Raw genomic sequence first — 17,808 nt, 5'->3', positions numbered from 1 at the left:
CTGGCTCTCTCATTCTCATCTTCTCTTCTCCGCTGACGTCTGTCACGGATCTGGCTAATCAGTTAAGCGGGCGGCGGCGAGCGGCGGCGAGCGGTCCGAGCTGGAGGCGTTTGCCGCTTTAATGGACTGCCGCACGTGTTTATGTGGCACGGATGCGTCCGCCTACAACGGGCTTGGGCGCGCGTCTGATGGAGGGTATTAAAGTGTGTAATAGCCTATTAAATTCACAGCTCCCTCCAGCTGATGTGTCAAACAACCTGAAATGTTGACACATCCGCCCGCACACACACACACACACACACACATACACATTCGCAAAAGTGTAGTCAAGAAGATATATTTTTTCTGGTCTTGGTGGAGCCGCTTCAAACCACACCGAGATGAATGTACTAGCGAGCTTTTGGAGCATTTTTTTTTGGAAAAGCTAGTCATGATAGAGATGTCCAACAATGTTGATTTGGATGGGTCACTCTGAATTTTTGAAAACTGACAAAAAAGTTTATTTTGTGAAGTCATTTGGCATGTTTTTTTTATGAAGCTTTTTAGTTAGATGAAAAAGGCGATGGGATTTTGATTTGATAAGTTAAACTGGTTTTAGGGGCTGAAATGAAAGTTTTTTTTAAAAGAACTCTGGCCAGAAGTGGCCAAAATAATTTAATTATTTATTTATCTATGAATTTGGTTAGTTATATTATTATTAGTTTGTCAATTTCCATTTGCGTATTATTTTTTTTACATTTTGTGTATTTTTTATATATATTTATTTATTTATTAACTTATTAATGACCCATTTATTTATGTCTCTATATTCTCACCTTCTTGCTACTGTGACAATGACATTTACCGAATACAGGGTGAATAAAGTTGTGTTTTTATTGTGGGTGTAATTATGACAGAAATTTTGATAAAATTTCATTTTGACAAGCCAGATTGGCTTCAAAAATCTAAGAAATGGGCAAACATGACATTAAAAGTCAATTTTCCACCAAAATGGCAGACTACACTCTTGACATATTTCACTTGGATGAGTGAAACCTGCTTCAGGCTCAGAATTTCCATAAAAGACTCCTGAAAACAGCCAAAAATGACCTTAGAACTAAAATGGCAGCTGTCCTCTGACTTTTAAGACTTTTGGGTGAGTCATGTGACCAGTACCAAATTTCCAATGCATAAATCAAACTAACCTCAGGGTCTAAATTTTGGAAAAACCTCCTTAAAGTGGTCAAAAACCAAAATGTCAGACATCCTCTTAACTTTTAAGATTTTTTGGTGAATCATGTGACCAGTACCAAATTTCTAATGCATAAATCAAACTAACCTCAGAGCCTAAATTTTGAAAAAACACCTGAAATTGAGCAAAAAACGACCCCAAAAACTCCCAACCAAAACGGCAGGTATCCCATGACTTTTCTGATGTCGTCACATGACCAAAAATCTCCTCAAGCCAAGCTAAACGTTGAAAACATCTCAAGGACTTTTACGAAATGTCCAGAAATGCGTCTTTCTCGTCTTTGAAGGCAAACACGGCGGCGGCGGCAACGCTCGGAGGGGTCTTTTAGGGTCACGGCTTCCCGGTGCTTTTAAAGAAGCCGGCGGGTGAAGGAGAATGTCAGATATTTGTAGAAGAGCGGCTAGTTGCGGCAAATGATATTTCATATATATTTTTTTCCCTCCGAGCGGCAAACAAGCAGAGATCAATACGCGAAAAGCGTTTGAATCTTCGCTTAGCTTCCGAGAAAATGGAAAAAGGTCAAAGCTAGTTCGAGCCAAATGTTTTACCCGGCGACACAACGTGTCACCAAAAAAAAAAAAAATCCTCAAGCCCCTCCCCCTGGGTCTATCTTTTCTTAAGAAAATGAGCTTTTGTTGCCGTTTTTTTTTTTTTGATGGACATTTTCCATTAGCCGGCAAGCGGTAATTAAAACATTTGCGCCGATAGCAAATTCATCATCTGTGCCGCGGGTCACGCCGACGTCGACAGCTTATTTGATTGGGCGCGCTTTTTTTACGCCTGGCGAGTTTTCGGGTCTCCGTGTCGAGGCGGCGGCGGCGACACGACGTGGCGACCTTTAATTACGGATGTGCGTCTCACGTTGCGTCGAGACGTCCACGTTGACAAGCCGTGATGGCCTTTAATGTGTTTTTTTGCACGTTTAAATGGCGTCGGGGTGATGATCCGCTGGTTTGCTTATTTAAATTGACGTTGTTTGGGTGAACAAACGAGCCGTTGTGTTTTATACGTGGTTTTATTCGGGGGGGAAAAAGGAAATAGGGGGACATAGGGGTCATGTTTTTTTAGGTGTTAAATTGTGAAGGCGGATTTAAATGAGAGGGACGGATTTTGGAGAAAGGTTACTTAAGACTTTTTTGGTGGGGCTGTCTTTTGTAGACATTTTGGGGAAATGGATTTGAATTAAATTAGATAACTTTATTCATCACATAATTGGGAAATTTTGTTGTCATAGTAGCAAGAATAGGAATAGGAAAGGCATTTTAGACAAATAGATAATTAATATAAGTAAGTTAATAAATAAACACATGAAAAGATATGTATATGTATATATATGTATGTATATGTATATGTATATGTATATGTATATGTATATGTATATGTATATGTATATGTATATGTATATGTATATGTATATGTATATGTATATGTATATGTATATGTATATGTATATGTATATGTATATGTATATGTATATGTATATGTATATGTATATGTATATGTATATGTATATGTATATGTATATGTATATGTATATGTATATGTATATGTATATGTATATGTATATGTATATGTATATGTATATGTATATGTATATGTATATGTATATGTATATGTATATGTATATGTATATGTATATGTATATGTATATGTATATGTATATGTATATGTATATGTATATGTATATGTATATGTATATGTATATGTATATGTATATGTATATGTATATGTATATGTATATGTATATGTATATGTATATGTATATGTATATGTATATGTATATGTATATGTATATGTATATGTATATGTATATGTATATGTATATGTATATGTATATGTATGACAGAATTTTTCCAAACAATTCCAGCAAACAAATCATCGGATTCAAAGTGAAATAGTCGGAATTGTAGTCTTTTTTTGTAGCTAACTTTTTGGTGCGTCTACTCATGGTCATTGCTTTTCTACCACGGACTAGATTTTTTATTTTTTTTGCTCAATACTTTCTCATTTGTGCACAAGTCCATGTCAAATCAAAAATGCACTCCTTTGGTTGCTTTCACTTAAGAGTTTTTAAACAAAGTTACAGAAAGCCTGTTTTTTTTATAGAATTGCTAAAATCTGACATCCTGTGTCTTAAGGATTTTTTGTAGGTCTGTTAAGGATGGATAAATTGACCAAATATCTTGTTATTATTCTATAAAACTAGTTTCAGAAACAGATTTTTCCAATAAAATGCACTTTTTGTCTACCAAAATTAACTAGTTTCAGTGGCCCGAATTAAAAAAAAATTCCAGTGAGACAAATTCTCCAAAAAACACAACCAAAAATGCCAATTTCCACCCAAAAATGACCTCACTTCCTGTGCCTTCCCAGTCTTGTCGCCTTGAGCCTTTTTTTGTAGGTTAACCCATGATAGAAATATCCAGCAAATTTCATGTTTCTGAGCTGAACCAGCTTCAGGGGCCGCTTTAAAAAAAATAATAAAATAAACCCAATTCCAGTCTCCTCAATCTTTAAACCCCCGAAACCCTAAAATGTCCACCAACTGACTTCCTTTGCCTTTCCAATGGCGGCGCCTTGAGACTTTTTTTGTTGATCTACTCATGTCCAGCCAATTGAATGTCGCTAAGTGGAAGCTACCTGGGGGGGGGGGGGGCTCATTTGGTTTTTTGACATGGACTTGTGTAGAAATGAAAGTATTGAAAAATCCAGTGCGTGCTAGAAAGGCAACGGAGGAACTTAAAGGCCACGACGGGAGGCTAACGAGACAAATAAAGAAAAGAAGAAGAAGGAAAAAAAACAGCGTCAGTACTCACAAGCGATGATGTTGCCATAGCGATTCTTGTTGCGGTTCTCATCTTTTTTGGCTGTTTCCCAGGGTGCCGTCTGTCCCTCTGCTAGAGCCTGAAGACAAAACCACTTGTGAAAAAAAGAGAAATAGGACGATTTTTTTTCATTTTTAACTCATTAGCTGCCGGCTTTTCTTAATCACAATGTTACAAAATGACAGTATAACTTCTAAGTGAGTTTTACTTCGAAAGGTTGGTATTGTTTTTACCAAATATCCTGGCAAATTTAACAATTAAAATGTTGGTGTAATAAATTAAAAAAAAATGTATATAATCGGCCAAACTATAAAAAAAAATGTAAAAAATCCTGCAAAATTAAACAACTTTATTCTGGTAACAAGAGTATTTTTTCCAATCAGAAAAAAGTGTTTTTTACCCATAAAATGACATATCTTTATTAATATACATTAAAGAAATTATTATTAAAATTAACAAGAGTATTTTTTCCAACCAGAAAAAAGTGTTTTTTACCCATAAAATGACATATCTTTATTAATATACATTAAAGAAATTATTATTAAAATTAACAAGAGTATTTTTTACAACCAGAAAAAGGTGTTTTTTACCCATAAAATGACATATCTTTATTAATATACATTAAAGAAATTATTATTAAAATTAAAAAAAATATATAATAATTTATTGAGGTAAATGTGTCAAATATATCACGATAAAAATACCCCTTTAAATTGCTATTCAAAAGTATATCTAAATAAAAATATAACATACATATATAAACATTGTCAGGGTCTTCATTATATTATTTCATAATTTAAAAACAATTTCCTTTTATTTTTCCTACCCACATTCTTCCAAAATTAAAAAAATATTAATTTTATTAATAACTAAAAATGTAGTCATGACGTTCAATGTGAACATAGAGATTATTGGGGTACATTTTTAATCATTTTAACCACTTTCCTATTCTACTTTCCCTAAAATGAAAAAATAAAATGGAACATTTCAAGCCCAAATTGCACACATAAATTCTGAGCAACTAATATGTCAAATAATAGTATTTTTTTGTATTTTAATTTCTATATTATAGTGGCACCGACCTCATACTCCTCCTTGAAACCGTAACCTTGTCCGCATTTCATCTGCGTGATGTGCTGAAGGAGGTCGGCCACCCGGATGGCCGGTTGGAACTGCCCTGCCTGGAACTGACCTAAAGTGAGTGCGGGTGGACAGACAAAAGCATCAGCACCCCCGTTTCTTCCTTCTACCCAACTTACCCACTTACCGCTTTGGTAGGCCAGCTCCACCGACTCACGGCCGCTATACGGGAAACTCGGCAGCGTCAGCGAGGGTTGGGCCAGCGACGGCAGAGACGGTAACGACGGCTGGCTGCCATCTGTCCAGAAAAAACGCAAAGTTACACTCAAAAACCTACTACAAATGGTAATACCTCCCTTAACTACCTTCTAAAGATAGTAATACTGTATTTACTCGCATATAAGCTGTATTTGTAACAAAAAAAATGGCTGAATCAAGGGTATGGCTTTTATGCGCGTTGTTATACCCTTTTTCACCAGTAGGCAAATTGATATTTAGTATTTGTTGGTTATTTTCAGTTTTGCGGTAAGAAAGCAACCATTACTAGATGAATAATTTCTTATGATATTGACCCTAATAATGTGCCTTTGATTAATGATATTTCTTAAGATTTTCCGTTCAAAGTAACACATTTGTACTCCTGTTAAAGAAAATTAATATGGAGGTGAACATTGGGGAAGGCTTATATGCGAGAAATTACAAAATTAAACAATTTTAAGGCAATTTTTATGGTGCGGGCAGGTTATACATGAGAAAGTATAAGTATATTTAGAGTGATGTAACTATTTACTTTCTTCATAGAGTAATTAACTGGCCGGTAACAGGTATACTTATGAAAAATTGTATTTTACTGCTAAAAGGTTGTACTTTCTTCCTTTTCCCATCCAAAGCCAGTAATATTAACTTTCTGACATCATTCATACATTCATGATGAATATCTACTTTAAAAAAAAACATTTGGTAGCTAAAAAGCCAAATAAATCATAACAAAACTCATTTTTTGTTTACATTCAAAAAGCAACGATCATTTCATCAAGCTAGCAACTAGCGCACTTTAAAACATTGTTTTTTTTTCCTATTTCTACATAACTCAAAGTTCAATTTTGGCTTTTTTTTTAATTTTGGCAGAAAATGTCCTTAAAGCCATAGTTTTTGGTGAAAAAAATACAATTGTCTCGGCACGAATGGTCGCCAATAGCGAGCGGCAAAAGATTGTCATCTTAGCTTGGCAATTTCTTCTTTTTTTTTTCTCCATCCCAACGGGCAAAAAAAAAATCGCCCCTCCCCCACCGACTCGCGGGGCGTAGCATTAGCCCAACGTGGGGCGATTACGGCTAATGGCGGCCATTTTGTGTGGCTGTAACGCGTCGGCGACGAGTAATTGGAGGTGAGAGCGAGGTTGAGAGAGACTCATTTTCAACCTTTGTCTGCCGCCGACATCTTGCGTGTCGTTACCTTGGCCGCCATCTTTTACACGCCGCCGCCGCTAAAGAAAAGGCAGATGTTTTTTTTCCTGCTATGCCAAATTGTGTGCCATTAGCTACCAATAGCTAGGAATTGTCGCCATAATAGGAGCCCAAAAACTCATTGGTTGATGTTGGGAGAGAGAAAAAAAAATGATGTGGCTTTTTGAAATGAATTAAGAAATTGGGAGCTTCTATGTGTATCTGTCCCCAAAATGGCCGAAATGGATCCGTGTGTCCAGTCCATCTTTGGCAATTTATATCATAAAAAACACTGATTTTTTTTGCAGGTTTGTAGGAGAAACAGTGAGATACGAGAAAAAGAATTGTGAACTATTTAAAAAAAAACGCATAAAAGCAACAACTGAAAAAAAATGAAGAAAAATCGGAAAAACTCCAAAAATCGCAAAAGAATTTGATTAATTTCTTATTATTATTTGGATTAAAATCGCCTTAAGCCATTCATTGGTACACAATTCAAATCTTATTCATGATTTTTTTTCATATTTATTTAGAACAGGTGTCAAAGTGGCGGCCCGGGGGCCAAATCTGGCCCGCCGCATCATTTTGTGTGGTCCGAGAAAGTAAATGATGAGTGCCGACTTTCTGTTTTAGGATCAAATTAAAATAAAGAGTATAGATGTATATTAAATTTCCTGATTTTCCCCCTTTTAAATCAATAATTGTCCTTTTTTAATCATTTTTTTCTGTTTTTAGTTAAAAAATCATTTTGTAAAATCTAAAAATATATATAAAAAGCTCAAATAAACTGTTTTATATCTATAAAAAACTTGATTCAGAATGTCATTTTCCCCAAATTTTCACCTCTTAATAGTTTTGATTGTTGTTACCAACCCATTTTTTTAATACAAATATCTTGTCATTTTAAGACAGGCGAAAAGAAGCAAAGCCCCAAACACCCACAATGCACTGCATGTGGCAACAGAGAGCAAAATATTCCAATTTAACAATTTTAAGGCCTTTTTTTAAAGCCCAGCCGGGACGTCCCGTCGCCCCACGAGTCACCCAAGAACGCCAAGCGTGCACTTTTTCACGGTCGGGGGTGACGGGGAGCGTCCTTGCGGCGGCGACGTCAAAGACGGGCGGAAAGGAAATCGATGTCGACGAGAGCGGGACGTGTTGGCGCATAAAAGACGCGACGCGGCGTCGGCTCTGCCGTTGATCCCCGGGATTTGGCCGGCGTCGGCGTTAAGTCCACGGCGCCGGCGTTGGCCGACTTCCCGCCGAGCGAAGGCGGGCGAGCGAGCGAGCGGGCAAACAACGCCGCAAACTAGCTAAACAAAAAACGGGCCAAAAATGACGCAACACCACAAAAAGAAATATCATACGTGTAAGATATACAACAAACTAACAAAAAAAACGACCCATAAAACCCAACAGCGATGAAAGAGTTTAATACTAAGGCGGCCATCTTGGTGGGGGCAATATTTGAATTAAAAGCAATGAGTTGACGTTCACATTTAGGCATAACTAGCTTATTTTTGCTATTTTTTTTGTCAATTCATGACTATTATTATCTTTTAAGACAGACCTTTACTCGTTTGTCTGTCATTGACGGTGCTAAGCGACCAATCGGCTTGATGTAAACTATGTTGAAATGTTTATCGGGCGAGACTTTAAGTTTATATTGAGATGATGGAAAAATGAGTGCTAATGCTAATGCTAAGGTGACGTTTGTCTTACGCAGAGGTCCTAGGCGACCAATCCACTTGACGTAAATAATGTTGAAACGTTTATTGGGCGAGACCTTAAGTTTATATTGAGACTGTGGAAAAATTAGTGCTAGTGCTAATGCTAAAGCTAATGCTAAGGTAATGTTTGACTTACCCAGAGATGCGGTAGCAGGCACAGGCTCTTTGGACACTGCGAAAGACAAGCGTAAAAAAAAAAAATGCTGATGTCATCCCAATGATTGATTCGTTGTTGATTTTTATTCATAATTATTCATCATGCTGGCATTTATTTATTGATCATATGTCGTATTTTAAGGTCAACGTGTTGGATCTTTTGATGACTTGTGTATTATAATATTTAACATTTAAAATATGGCTTAGGTCAGGGGATATCATGATATATCATTTCTGTTATTTAGATAATATAGTCACATTTAAAATTACAATTTACGGTACAATTTATCATTATTTGACATGTTTTTAGGGGTTTAGGTCAGGGGATATTATTAGTGACAATTTTGATGTTAAATTTTTTTAGGGATTTATCTTTTTTTGTTTAAATCAATGACATTTCATTGATTATTCTTATTTATATCCCATATTAATAACATAATGAAGCAATTATTAGCATAAATTGGGGCTTTTCATCTTTGAAATTAATATTATTTGACCATTTCTGGATTAGGGGATGTCATTACTTATATATATATAATTATTTATTTTACATTCATTTTTAACTATTGATTTTTAATTCATCACGACCCATTTACTGAAAAATATTAACTATATTATATGATGCCATATTTTAATCTGATCTATATATTTATCATTATTTGGATTTTTAAAGGTCAAAAGATGTCATTATTTACCTTTTTTATATTTATAGACATCACTCATTCATTCATAGCCATTTACTACTTTATTAATAATGTTATTGATCTGATATATTAAAAATATGACGTACCTGAGTAGTAGGAATTGATCAAGGATTTACTTTGCAGTGTTTTGCTTCCTTGCACGGAAAAGGAGCAGGAAGAGGGCGAGGCTGGAAGAAGAAAAATAAATACAAAATATAACATTTAAAAAAAGAAGCGCAGGATGAAAGCTCACAAACACACACATGACCGTGAAAGGAAGAAGAAAAAAAAACAACACAAGTGGCAGCAACAACTCTAATGGGCGCAAATATTGAATTTCCAAAAGAAAGCGCATCGTTTAGCGACCCATCTTTCAAGGCAGGTGTATTATTTTGGAGACAAAAATGGAGAAAATAGGCTCCAGAAACAAAAACAAAACACAAAAAGAAGAAAAATTTTAACCCTCAGTGGCTGAATGAACATTGGAGGGATACGAAAAAGTTCCAAGTGTGGAAATAAAGGGAAAAAATGGTTTAAAAAAATAAATTCTTCATTTTATTCACATTTTTTTTTATTTTCCTACAAACAATGGCGTTATTCTTTTAAGAAAACAACAACAAACTTTGATTCATCTAATTCACTGGTGTCAAAGTGGCGGTCCGGGGGCCAAATATGGCCCGACGCATCATTTTGTGCGGTCCGAGAAAAAAATATAAATTGATTGAATATTCCGTTTTTTAATAGATCTAAAACAATGTTTATTTGTTTTTTTTTTAATATATTTTGAGATTTTACAAAATGATTTTTGAACTAAAAACAGTAAAAATAAATATTAAAAAATGTATAATCATTAATTTAAAAGGGGGAAAATGTAATATAACCTCCCATCCATCACTAGTTGATGTCCAATCAACAGATTGCGCACATTTGAAAAAAAAAATCAAGAAATAAGCTCGCTATGACAACATTGACTCGAAGTGAAGGTGGTCACCGGGCGGCCATCTTGGTAGGGGCGACAAACGCTGGTTTCCGTGCTCAATGTTGGAAGAAATGGTGTGATTTACGAGCGGCGAATGGCGTGCTGACTTGCGATAAAGTAACTTTTATCTTTCTTTTCTCCCTCGTCTTAGTGGCTGGCTAACCTTGGCTCTCGGCGGCTAAGCGCTCCCAAAAGGCCAACGTGACATTTTCAAGAGAAAAATGCCCTCCTATGCGCTTCCGCCTAATTACGACACGGGCGCGCACGCACGAACGAACGGACGCACGGACAAACGCTGCGTATGAGCAATCATCACGAGGAAAAGGAGTCTTAAAAGCGTAGACGGAGGCTAGTAGAAAGAAAATAAGAGGCCATTGTCAAATGGAAAGTGACCAATAAATGAATAAATAGGCTGAAAAATGTACTTTGAGATATCAGGAAGAGAAAATATGGGATGGAAATTCCAGTTTTGGGAAACCAGGAAGTGAAATATAAAGGATAATGTAGGGAAAACAAGTATTGGAATGCTAGGAAGTGTAAAATGATTAAAAATGTGTAGTGAGAATGAGGTATTGGGACATTAGGAAGTCAAAAATGAAAGAAAATATGGAATGGAATGAAGAAATTTGGTGAAAAATGATGGACAATGTGTGGGGAAAAATGTTAAGGGACACCACAAAGTCAAAAATGAAAGAAAATATGGAATGGAATGAAGGAATTTGGTGAAAAAAATGGTGGAAATGTGCGGGGAAAAATGTTAAGGGACACCACAAAGTCAAAAATGAAAGAAAATATGGAATGGAATGAAGAAATTTGGTGAAAAATGATGGACAATGTGGGGGGAAAAATGTTAAGGGACACCACAAAGTCAAAAATGAAAGAAAATATGGAATGGAATGAAGGAATTTGGTGAAGAAAATGGTGGAAATGTTAGAACTCCCCCTGTTGGTAAGATATAGCAGGGAGTCGTAACTACACAGCAGAAGGATTCAGTCAATGATGAGTTAGACACACACACTGCAAGTAGCCTTATTCATTGTCAAAAATGACAGAAAATATGGAATGGAAAGAAAGAATTTGGACACCAAAAGGTTGATAAATGATGGAGAAAAGTTTGGGGACACCGGGAAGTTAAAATGTGGCATGGAGACAAAAGTATTGGGACATCAGGAAGGGAGAAATGCTATGGAATATTCAACGGAGTGTTGGGAAAATGTCCCCGAAACTGACCGAATCCGTTGAGGTCCTGACTGGAGGTGGCGAAAGGGTCGTCCTTGCGTAGCGTGCTGACTTTAGCCGTGCTTTTGTCGGCCGTGTTGAGTGGTCCCATCTCCCTTTGCTGGGTGGAGCTACTAGCCGTCTCCTTGTGCTTCTTGGCTAACTTCCTGTTACAAAATAAAGCACTCAAATCAATCCAAATGATCCATTGAAAGGCAAATAAATCAAAAAATGCCAAAATTCTGAACAGGAGTGCCAAAATGTCATGCATTTTTTTGCGGGTTTATCATTTATTTCAAGTTTTTCGACAAAATGAAAACAAAGTAAGGGTTACGTTGGACTTTTCCTCGCCAAAGACGGTAACGCCGAGTCGTAAGAAACGACCGAGCCTCCCATTCATCCCGTTAATGGACTCGTTTAAATGACAAATTGGGCGCATATTGAAAGTGGCAACCAGCGGCCTAATCCCATGAATGTCACGCACATACACGCACGCTACCACACCCGTGCACACGATGTGTGCGCCATCCAGCTCAAGCCACTTCATTAACGGACGAGGTGAGTCGACCGCTTGGGGAAATCGCCGACTCTCCGGCGCCCCCGGAGCGTTAATTGCCGCCGTTTGATGGCGGGATAATGAGGATGTTTTTTTTTTTTTTGGAGCGCGCCCCCTCGCCGTTGTCTTCGAGCCAGATAAGATGAAGCCGGGCCACTTTGGGGGGGGAAAACATTGCTTCTTAATTGGCGCTCGTTTGCCACATTAGCTGTCCTGAAGGCTTCGTTTAACTAACGAGCTTGGGGTTGAAAATCGGCCCATTTTTTCGTCTTTTTTTTGCCTAAAAGGATTGATGAAGAAGTCTTTTTATGTTTTGAAAGCTCAAGTGTGAACGTATGTTTGAATTTTTTTTCTTCCAAACTACTGGAGCGTTCCCCCTTGAATTTTTTTGGTGGAAAAAAGCAACCACACGCGACTTTTAATAAATAGACAGTTTGACGTGTCGATATCAAAGTGAGATCTTTGGAGAGCTGTCAATGTGAGTCAGTTGAAAGAAAATGGAGGGCTAATTCCCTACCCAAAGGTTTCTATTAGTTTGTATTTTTGACCTAAATAAAGCATCAATGCTATTTAGCATTTGTTACTTCAAGTTTTGTAGCAAAAAGGTAGCTTCAAATTCAAAATGACAACTTCTCGTATCTTTTGGGGGACGTCTTCTTGAGACTTTTTTGTAGGTCGTGCTTTGGTAAACACGTAACGCGAATTGCAGGTTGCTAGCGCAAACGGGGGGGTGCCGGGGCTGAATTTTCCAAAAACAACTTCAAAGGCTTGGCATCCTAGCAAATGATGGTTAATGTGTTTGTTTACTTTATGCTAGAATGTCAGACTTCCTATGTATTTTTAGGCATAACCTTTTGAGACTTTTTTGGTGGTTGTGTCTTTGATAAAAACACATCTAGTAAATTACAGGTTGCCATGTGAAAGTGGGTGCCGGAGCTGAGTTTTCAGAAACAATTCCAGAGGGCTAGGATTCCGACATTATCTGCTTTGACACAAAATGCCTGACTTTCTGTTTCTTTTTGGGCATGGCTTCCTGAGACTTTTTTGTAGGTCAGGCTTTGATAAACCCACCTACCGATTTACAAGTTGCCAGATTAAATGAGGTGCAGGGGCTGAATTTTCAAAATATGATTACAAAGTCCTTAGATACTGACAAATGATGCCTACAATGTCTGCTTCAAAACAAAATGCCCGACTTCCTGTCTGTTTTCGGGCATGGCTTCTTGAGGCTTTTTTGTAGGTCACACTTTGAAAAAAACGCCTACCAAATGACAAGAGTCTAAATCAAACGGGGTGCAGGGGCTGAATTTTCAAAAGCAATTGCAGAGGGCTGGGATCCCAATCAATTTTGTCGACAATGTCTGCTTCAAAACAAAATGGCCCACTTCCTGTTGATTTGAAGGCATGGCTTCTTGAGACTTTTTTGTAGGTCCATCTTTGATAAACATCTCTACCAAATTCCAGATTGCTAGGCCAAACCAGATGCAGGGGCTGAATTTTTAAAAACTATGTCACAAGGTTGGGATGTTTAAAATGATGCCTATGATGTCTGCTTTAAACCAAAATGGCCGACCTACTGTGTCTTTTCAGGTATGGCTTCTTGAGACTTTTTTGTGGGTCCCTCTTTGACAAACAAGTCTACCAAATTCCAGGTTGCTACGTCAAAAGGGGTGCAGGGGCTGAATTTTACAACACAATTACAAAGGGCTAAAGTACTTACAATTGATGCCTACAATGCCTTCTTCAAAACAAAATGGCCGACTTCACGACTCTTTTTGTGCATGGCTTCTTGAGACTTTTTTGTGGGTCCCTCTTCGACAAACAAGTCTACCAAATTCCAGGTTGCTACGTCAAAAGGGGTGCAGGGGCTGAATTTTAAAAGACAAGTCCAGGGGGCTAAAGTCCCTACCAATGCCTTCTTCAAAACAAAATGGCCGACTTGCCGTCTCTTTTTCGGCATGGCTTCTTGAGACTTTTTTGTAGGTCCCTCTTTGATAAACAAACCTACCAAATTCCAGGTTGCTAAATCAAACGGGGTGCAGGGGCTGAATTTTTAAAACAATTCCAGTGAGCTAAAATCCCTACAACGCCTTCTTCAAAACAAAATGGCCGACATCCTTTCTCTCCTCAGGCTACCAAATTCCAGTTTTCTGTCAATGGCTTTTCCTGAAATGTTTGGCATGTCGTGATAGTGAGGTCAAACTGACTTGAGGGGGCGCAATTTATATTTTTAGAGGCCAACGACTAACAATAACAACAACATTGAAAATAAAGCCCGAATATAATTTTCTCCAAAATCTTGTCAGTCCCAATCAATAGGCTTCTTCTGGAGAAATGAAAATCTTTGAGGACGCGTAGGACCAAATCCTCCATAATCCCCTCACTTTGACATTTACTGCTGGTTGATTAGAATCTAGATTAGAGGCGGTTCTGTGTTGCCAATATGTACGCTTGATTGGATCAGGGAGTCACGGCGGAGGTTAACCGCCGCCTTGGTTTCATTTTTTTCATTTTTTTTTTGCCTGAAAATATCCCACCGACGCCAGAGACCCCCGTCGGGCAGGCTGGAGGCCAAAGGAAAACAAACTTTTATGTTGCTGTCACAGGATGGCAGGCAAGAAAAGGCAAAATGGCTTTTTTGGGAGGTTTTTCAAAGTAAATATTCTGCTTGATTTGGTTGGATAAAAGTTTTAGGACAAATCTAAAGTTTTACAGGAAAAATTCAGGTCTATTTTTTTTTAACTGAGGTTCTGTTTAAAGTTTAAAGTATCCTAGTATCAATACTGAAATGAGTTTTGTAGTAGTACTGTTTTTTGTACACCCAATTTTAGTGTTTACAATATTATAATCATATAAAAAGGGTAAATTTAACAAAGCATAGCAAAAAAATTTAAAAAAAAATATTAAAAAAAATTGCTTTTCTACCAACGGCACGAAAAAAAATTACATTTAAACAATATTTTTAAATAAATAAACTAAACCTAATATGATTAATGTAGCTGTTTAAGTTGTGATTTCTAGGACATTTTCTCTTCATAATGTCAATATAACTATAAAAATATTGATAAAAATGCTGTATAAATATTGTTTTTGTTCCTTGTTATTTGAAGTCATTAACGACGCGATCGATTTGAAATCGGGGACACAATTGTGGGAGGAGTCTGAAATGTAGGTCAGGTCGTGATGCGTTTACTTACAGGTAATACGAGTAGGAATAAGCATGTCTTCTGAAGCGTGGCGAAGGCCCGACCGACGATGAGCAAACGAGTGGACACAAGAAGGACAAACACAACCAATCCATTTGTTAGTTATTGCAAGGCATGCTGGGAAAGGCAGTTTGGCCTCAAGAAATTGATTCCAGTTTTTGGCGGATATTTTTGGAATTACAGCTGCCATTCAATTAGTTATTAACAATGTTAAAAAGTAGGAACTATTATTATTATTGTTATTCATAAAAGTCAATTGTATTGTATTTATTAAAAATTCATTTCAATCTATTTCATTTGATTGTATTGACTTTTTAAAATTTTGTATCATTTTGAATGATTATTGAACAAATATTTTTAATGTATTGTTTGTATTTTTATTATCTTTTTGACCTATTTAATTTTATTAAACATTTTTTTAATTGGAAACGTCGATATTTTTTTGTTTATTTTAATCACCCTATGTATTTTATCAATTGAAAAATATTTCCAATAAATCTTATTTTTGATGACATTAATATTTGTCCAAAAAGTAAAAGCTTTAACTTCTAAAAACTCGGACTACTTTTTCCAACTATTAGAAAAATGTGTCTAAAAATACAGCCTTTTCATTTTTTTTTTTACACATTATTCTTCTGTTTTTTTTTCCTGTCCAGTAAAGATTTTATGCTCATAAAGAAGAGGCGCGGTCATAAAAAAAAAGCCGACAAAAAAAAAGCAAAATATCGACGCGCTTTCTTTCCCATCGCCCGCCGAGAGCAAAGAAGAAAAGAGGAGATAAAAGAACAAAGAAGAGGAGAAGATGAAAGGTGAAATGAAGAGAAGACGTTGCGTGATGACATGTCGGCTTCGGGATCGATAGCCCAGAGCCGCCGCCGTTGCCGTTGCCGACGTCGTGCACGCCGCTGCCGCCACCGCGTTACTCACTCGAGGACGACGCGCCATTGATTTTGTTTTTGTCGGTTACTGGTTGAAAATGTTTTCATGGATTTTAAAAAAAACACACAAAAAATGGACCATTTTCTATGCTACATAAAAAAACTAAATAGTTGGTTATTATTGTTGACCAAAAATGGACTGCTTGGAAATACCCCAAAACTGACAAAAAGTGACCACTAAAAACAACAAGTGGCCCAAAATGGGCAAAAATGACCTTAAAATTCTAATTTTATAATCCCATTTTCTATGATTCATAAATTGAAAAGAAATTAAGTGTTTGTCCAAATGGTCATTATTGCAGACCAAAAAACATTTGCCGTATTTACTCGCATATAAGCCCTAAAATCATTGAATTTGAAAATTTCTCTCATATAAGCCCCCTAATTATTGGTTTTAATAGGGAGTACAAATGTGTTACATCATTTTTTTTAGCAAAAAAAGGTCTAAAATTGACCAATAACAAGTCAACCAAAATCAGTAGCCCGCAAATTCCTCCAAAAAAGACCTGAAACCATTTTCTAAGCCACTCCAATAAATAAAAAAATAGTTGTTTTTAACTCTCACAATGTTTTTCCACTAGTGCTCATTATTTTAGAATAAAAAAAACTCCAATTCCCCCAAAATTGACAAAAAGTGACCTGTAAATCCCTAAAGAACCAACAAAATGAGCCCTAAAAAAATCAGCAACCAAGTTAAAATGACCCAAAATCAACAGAAATGTCTAATAATATACTTGCTTGAATATAAATAGAATATATAGACTATACAATATTATTGACATATCAATCAAGCCATGTGATGCAATATAAAGTGCCAAACTCATTTCAATTGACAAGAGAAGCCAAGGATTGGACGCCGGCGGTCAGGGACGCCATTGGGAGACTTAATTATTAGCGCGTAGGACAATTTAGGATGCGGTGCGATCATCACGCCGGCCTTCCTGGCCGCTTCTAATTGAGCTCTTTGTCTTTGTTTCTCCCGCGTGGAGGAGCCGCGGGAGTGTTTTTTCCACGCCGTATTAATATTTATAGCCACTTTTAACATGTACGCCTTTTACCGAGTCGCTCGGGGCGCTCCGCACTTTATTAACATCGGGAGGACTTTGTCGCTCGCTCAGCGGCGGCGGAGAAGGAGGAGCGGCGCCGCCGTTCGCAAAATATCGGCCCAAAAAAAGCAAAAAAGAGCACTCTGTCCAGGAGTGTCGAAACGTATATCTTGCCCGAGTGCTGTTATGACCGTACTAAAAACCACTAGGCAAACGCCATCATTCATGCGACCCAGCCAAAAGTTTTTTGCCTATTAAAACGGGCAGTGTTTCTCCATTGGTGGTCATTATTGAGCAAAAATCTACAACCAAAACTAACAAAAGTGAGCCTATATCAACAGAAACTACTGAAAAACATTGTTTTCTATGCTATATAAATGTAAAAATAAGTGAAATGGTCATTATTTTAGACAAAAAAATCAGTACATCAAAAGCTCACAAAACAACTAAATTTGACCCCGAAATGCCTCACAAACAACAAGAGACCCAAAAACTGCAAAAAGTGGTTCAGAAAAAGTACTTGATCCGATTTTTCCCAAAATATAAAAACCCTAAACTTTAGTGGTCATAACTTTAGACACTCACAATATAACTTCCTCAAATTCTCCCAAAATGGACAAAAAATGACCCAAAATGCACCAAAACCATTGGAAAGCAAGTGAAAAACAACAGAAAGCGCCCAAAAATGTAAACAAAGCCACCTTACATACAATTT

At 36.9% G+C, this 17,808-nt stretch overlaps 1 protein-coding gene across 5 annotated transcripts in view; it reads right to left on the bottom strand.

Annotated features, from left to right (window-relative positions):
• ptprt (protein tyrosine phosphatase receptor type T) overlaps positions 1-17,808 on the bottom strand; it is an 85,855-nt gene that overhangs the window by 18,675 nt on the left and 49,372 nt on the right. For 3 of the 5 annotated variants that reach the window (XM_077725966.1, XM_077725967.1, XM_077725970.1), the window contains 6 exons: positions 11,360-11,514; positions 9,258-9,338; positions 8,448-8,483; positions 5,324-5,434; positions 5,139-5,248; positions 4,048-4,135 (listed from right to left, as the gene is read on the bottom strand). In XM_077725966.1, the coding sequence (XP_077582092.1) occupies positions 4,048-4,135; positions 5,139-5,248; positions 5,324-5,434; positions 8,448-8,483; positions 9,258-9,338; positions 11,360-11,514 (581 nt within the window). Of the gene's footprint in view, positions 1-4,047; positions 4,136-5,138; positions 5,249-5,323; positions 5,435-8,447; positions 8,484-9,257; positions 9,339-11,359; positions 11,515-15,100; positions 15,131-17,808 lie in introns of all 5 variants that reach the window. The other 2 variants (XM_077725968.1, XM_077725969.1) reach the window with 1 other exon arrangement.

The sequence above is a fragment of the Stigmatopora nigra genome, chromosome 10, assembly GCF_051989575.1.
Source record: "Stigmatopora nigra isolate UIUO_SnigA chromosome 10, RoL_Snig_1.1, whole genome shotgun sequence".
NCBI lineage: Eukaryota > Metazoa > Chordata > Actinopteri > Syngnathiformes > Syngnathidae > Stigmatopora > Stigmatopora nigra.
The sequence above is the reverse complement of the archived record's forward strand: the minus strand, read 5'-3'. Positions and strand labels throughout refer to the sequence as shown.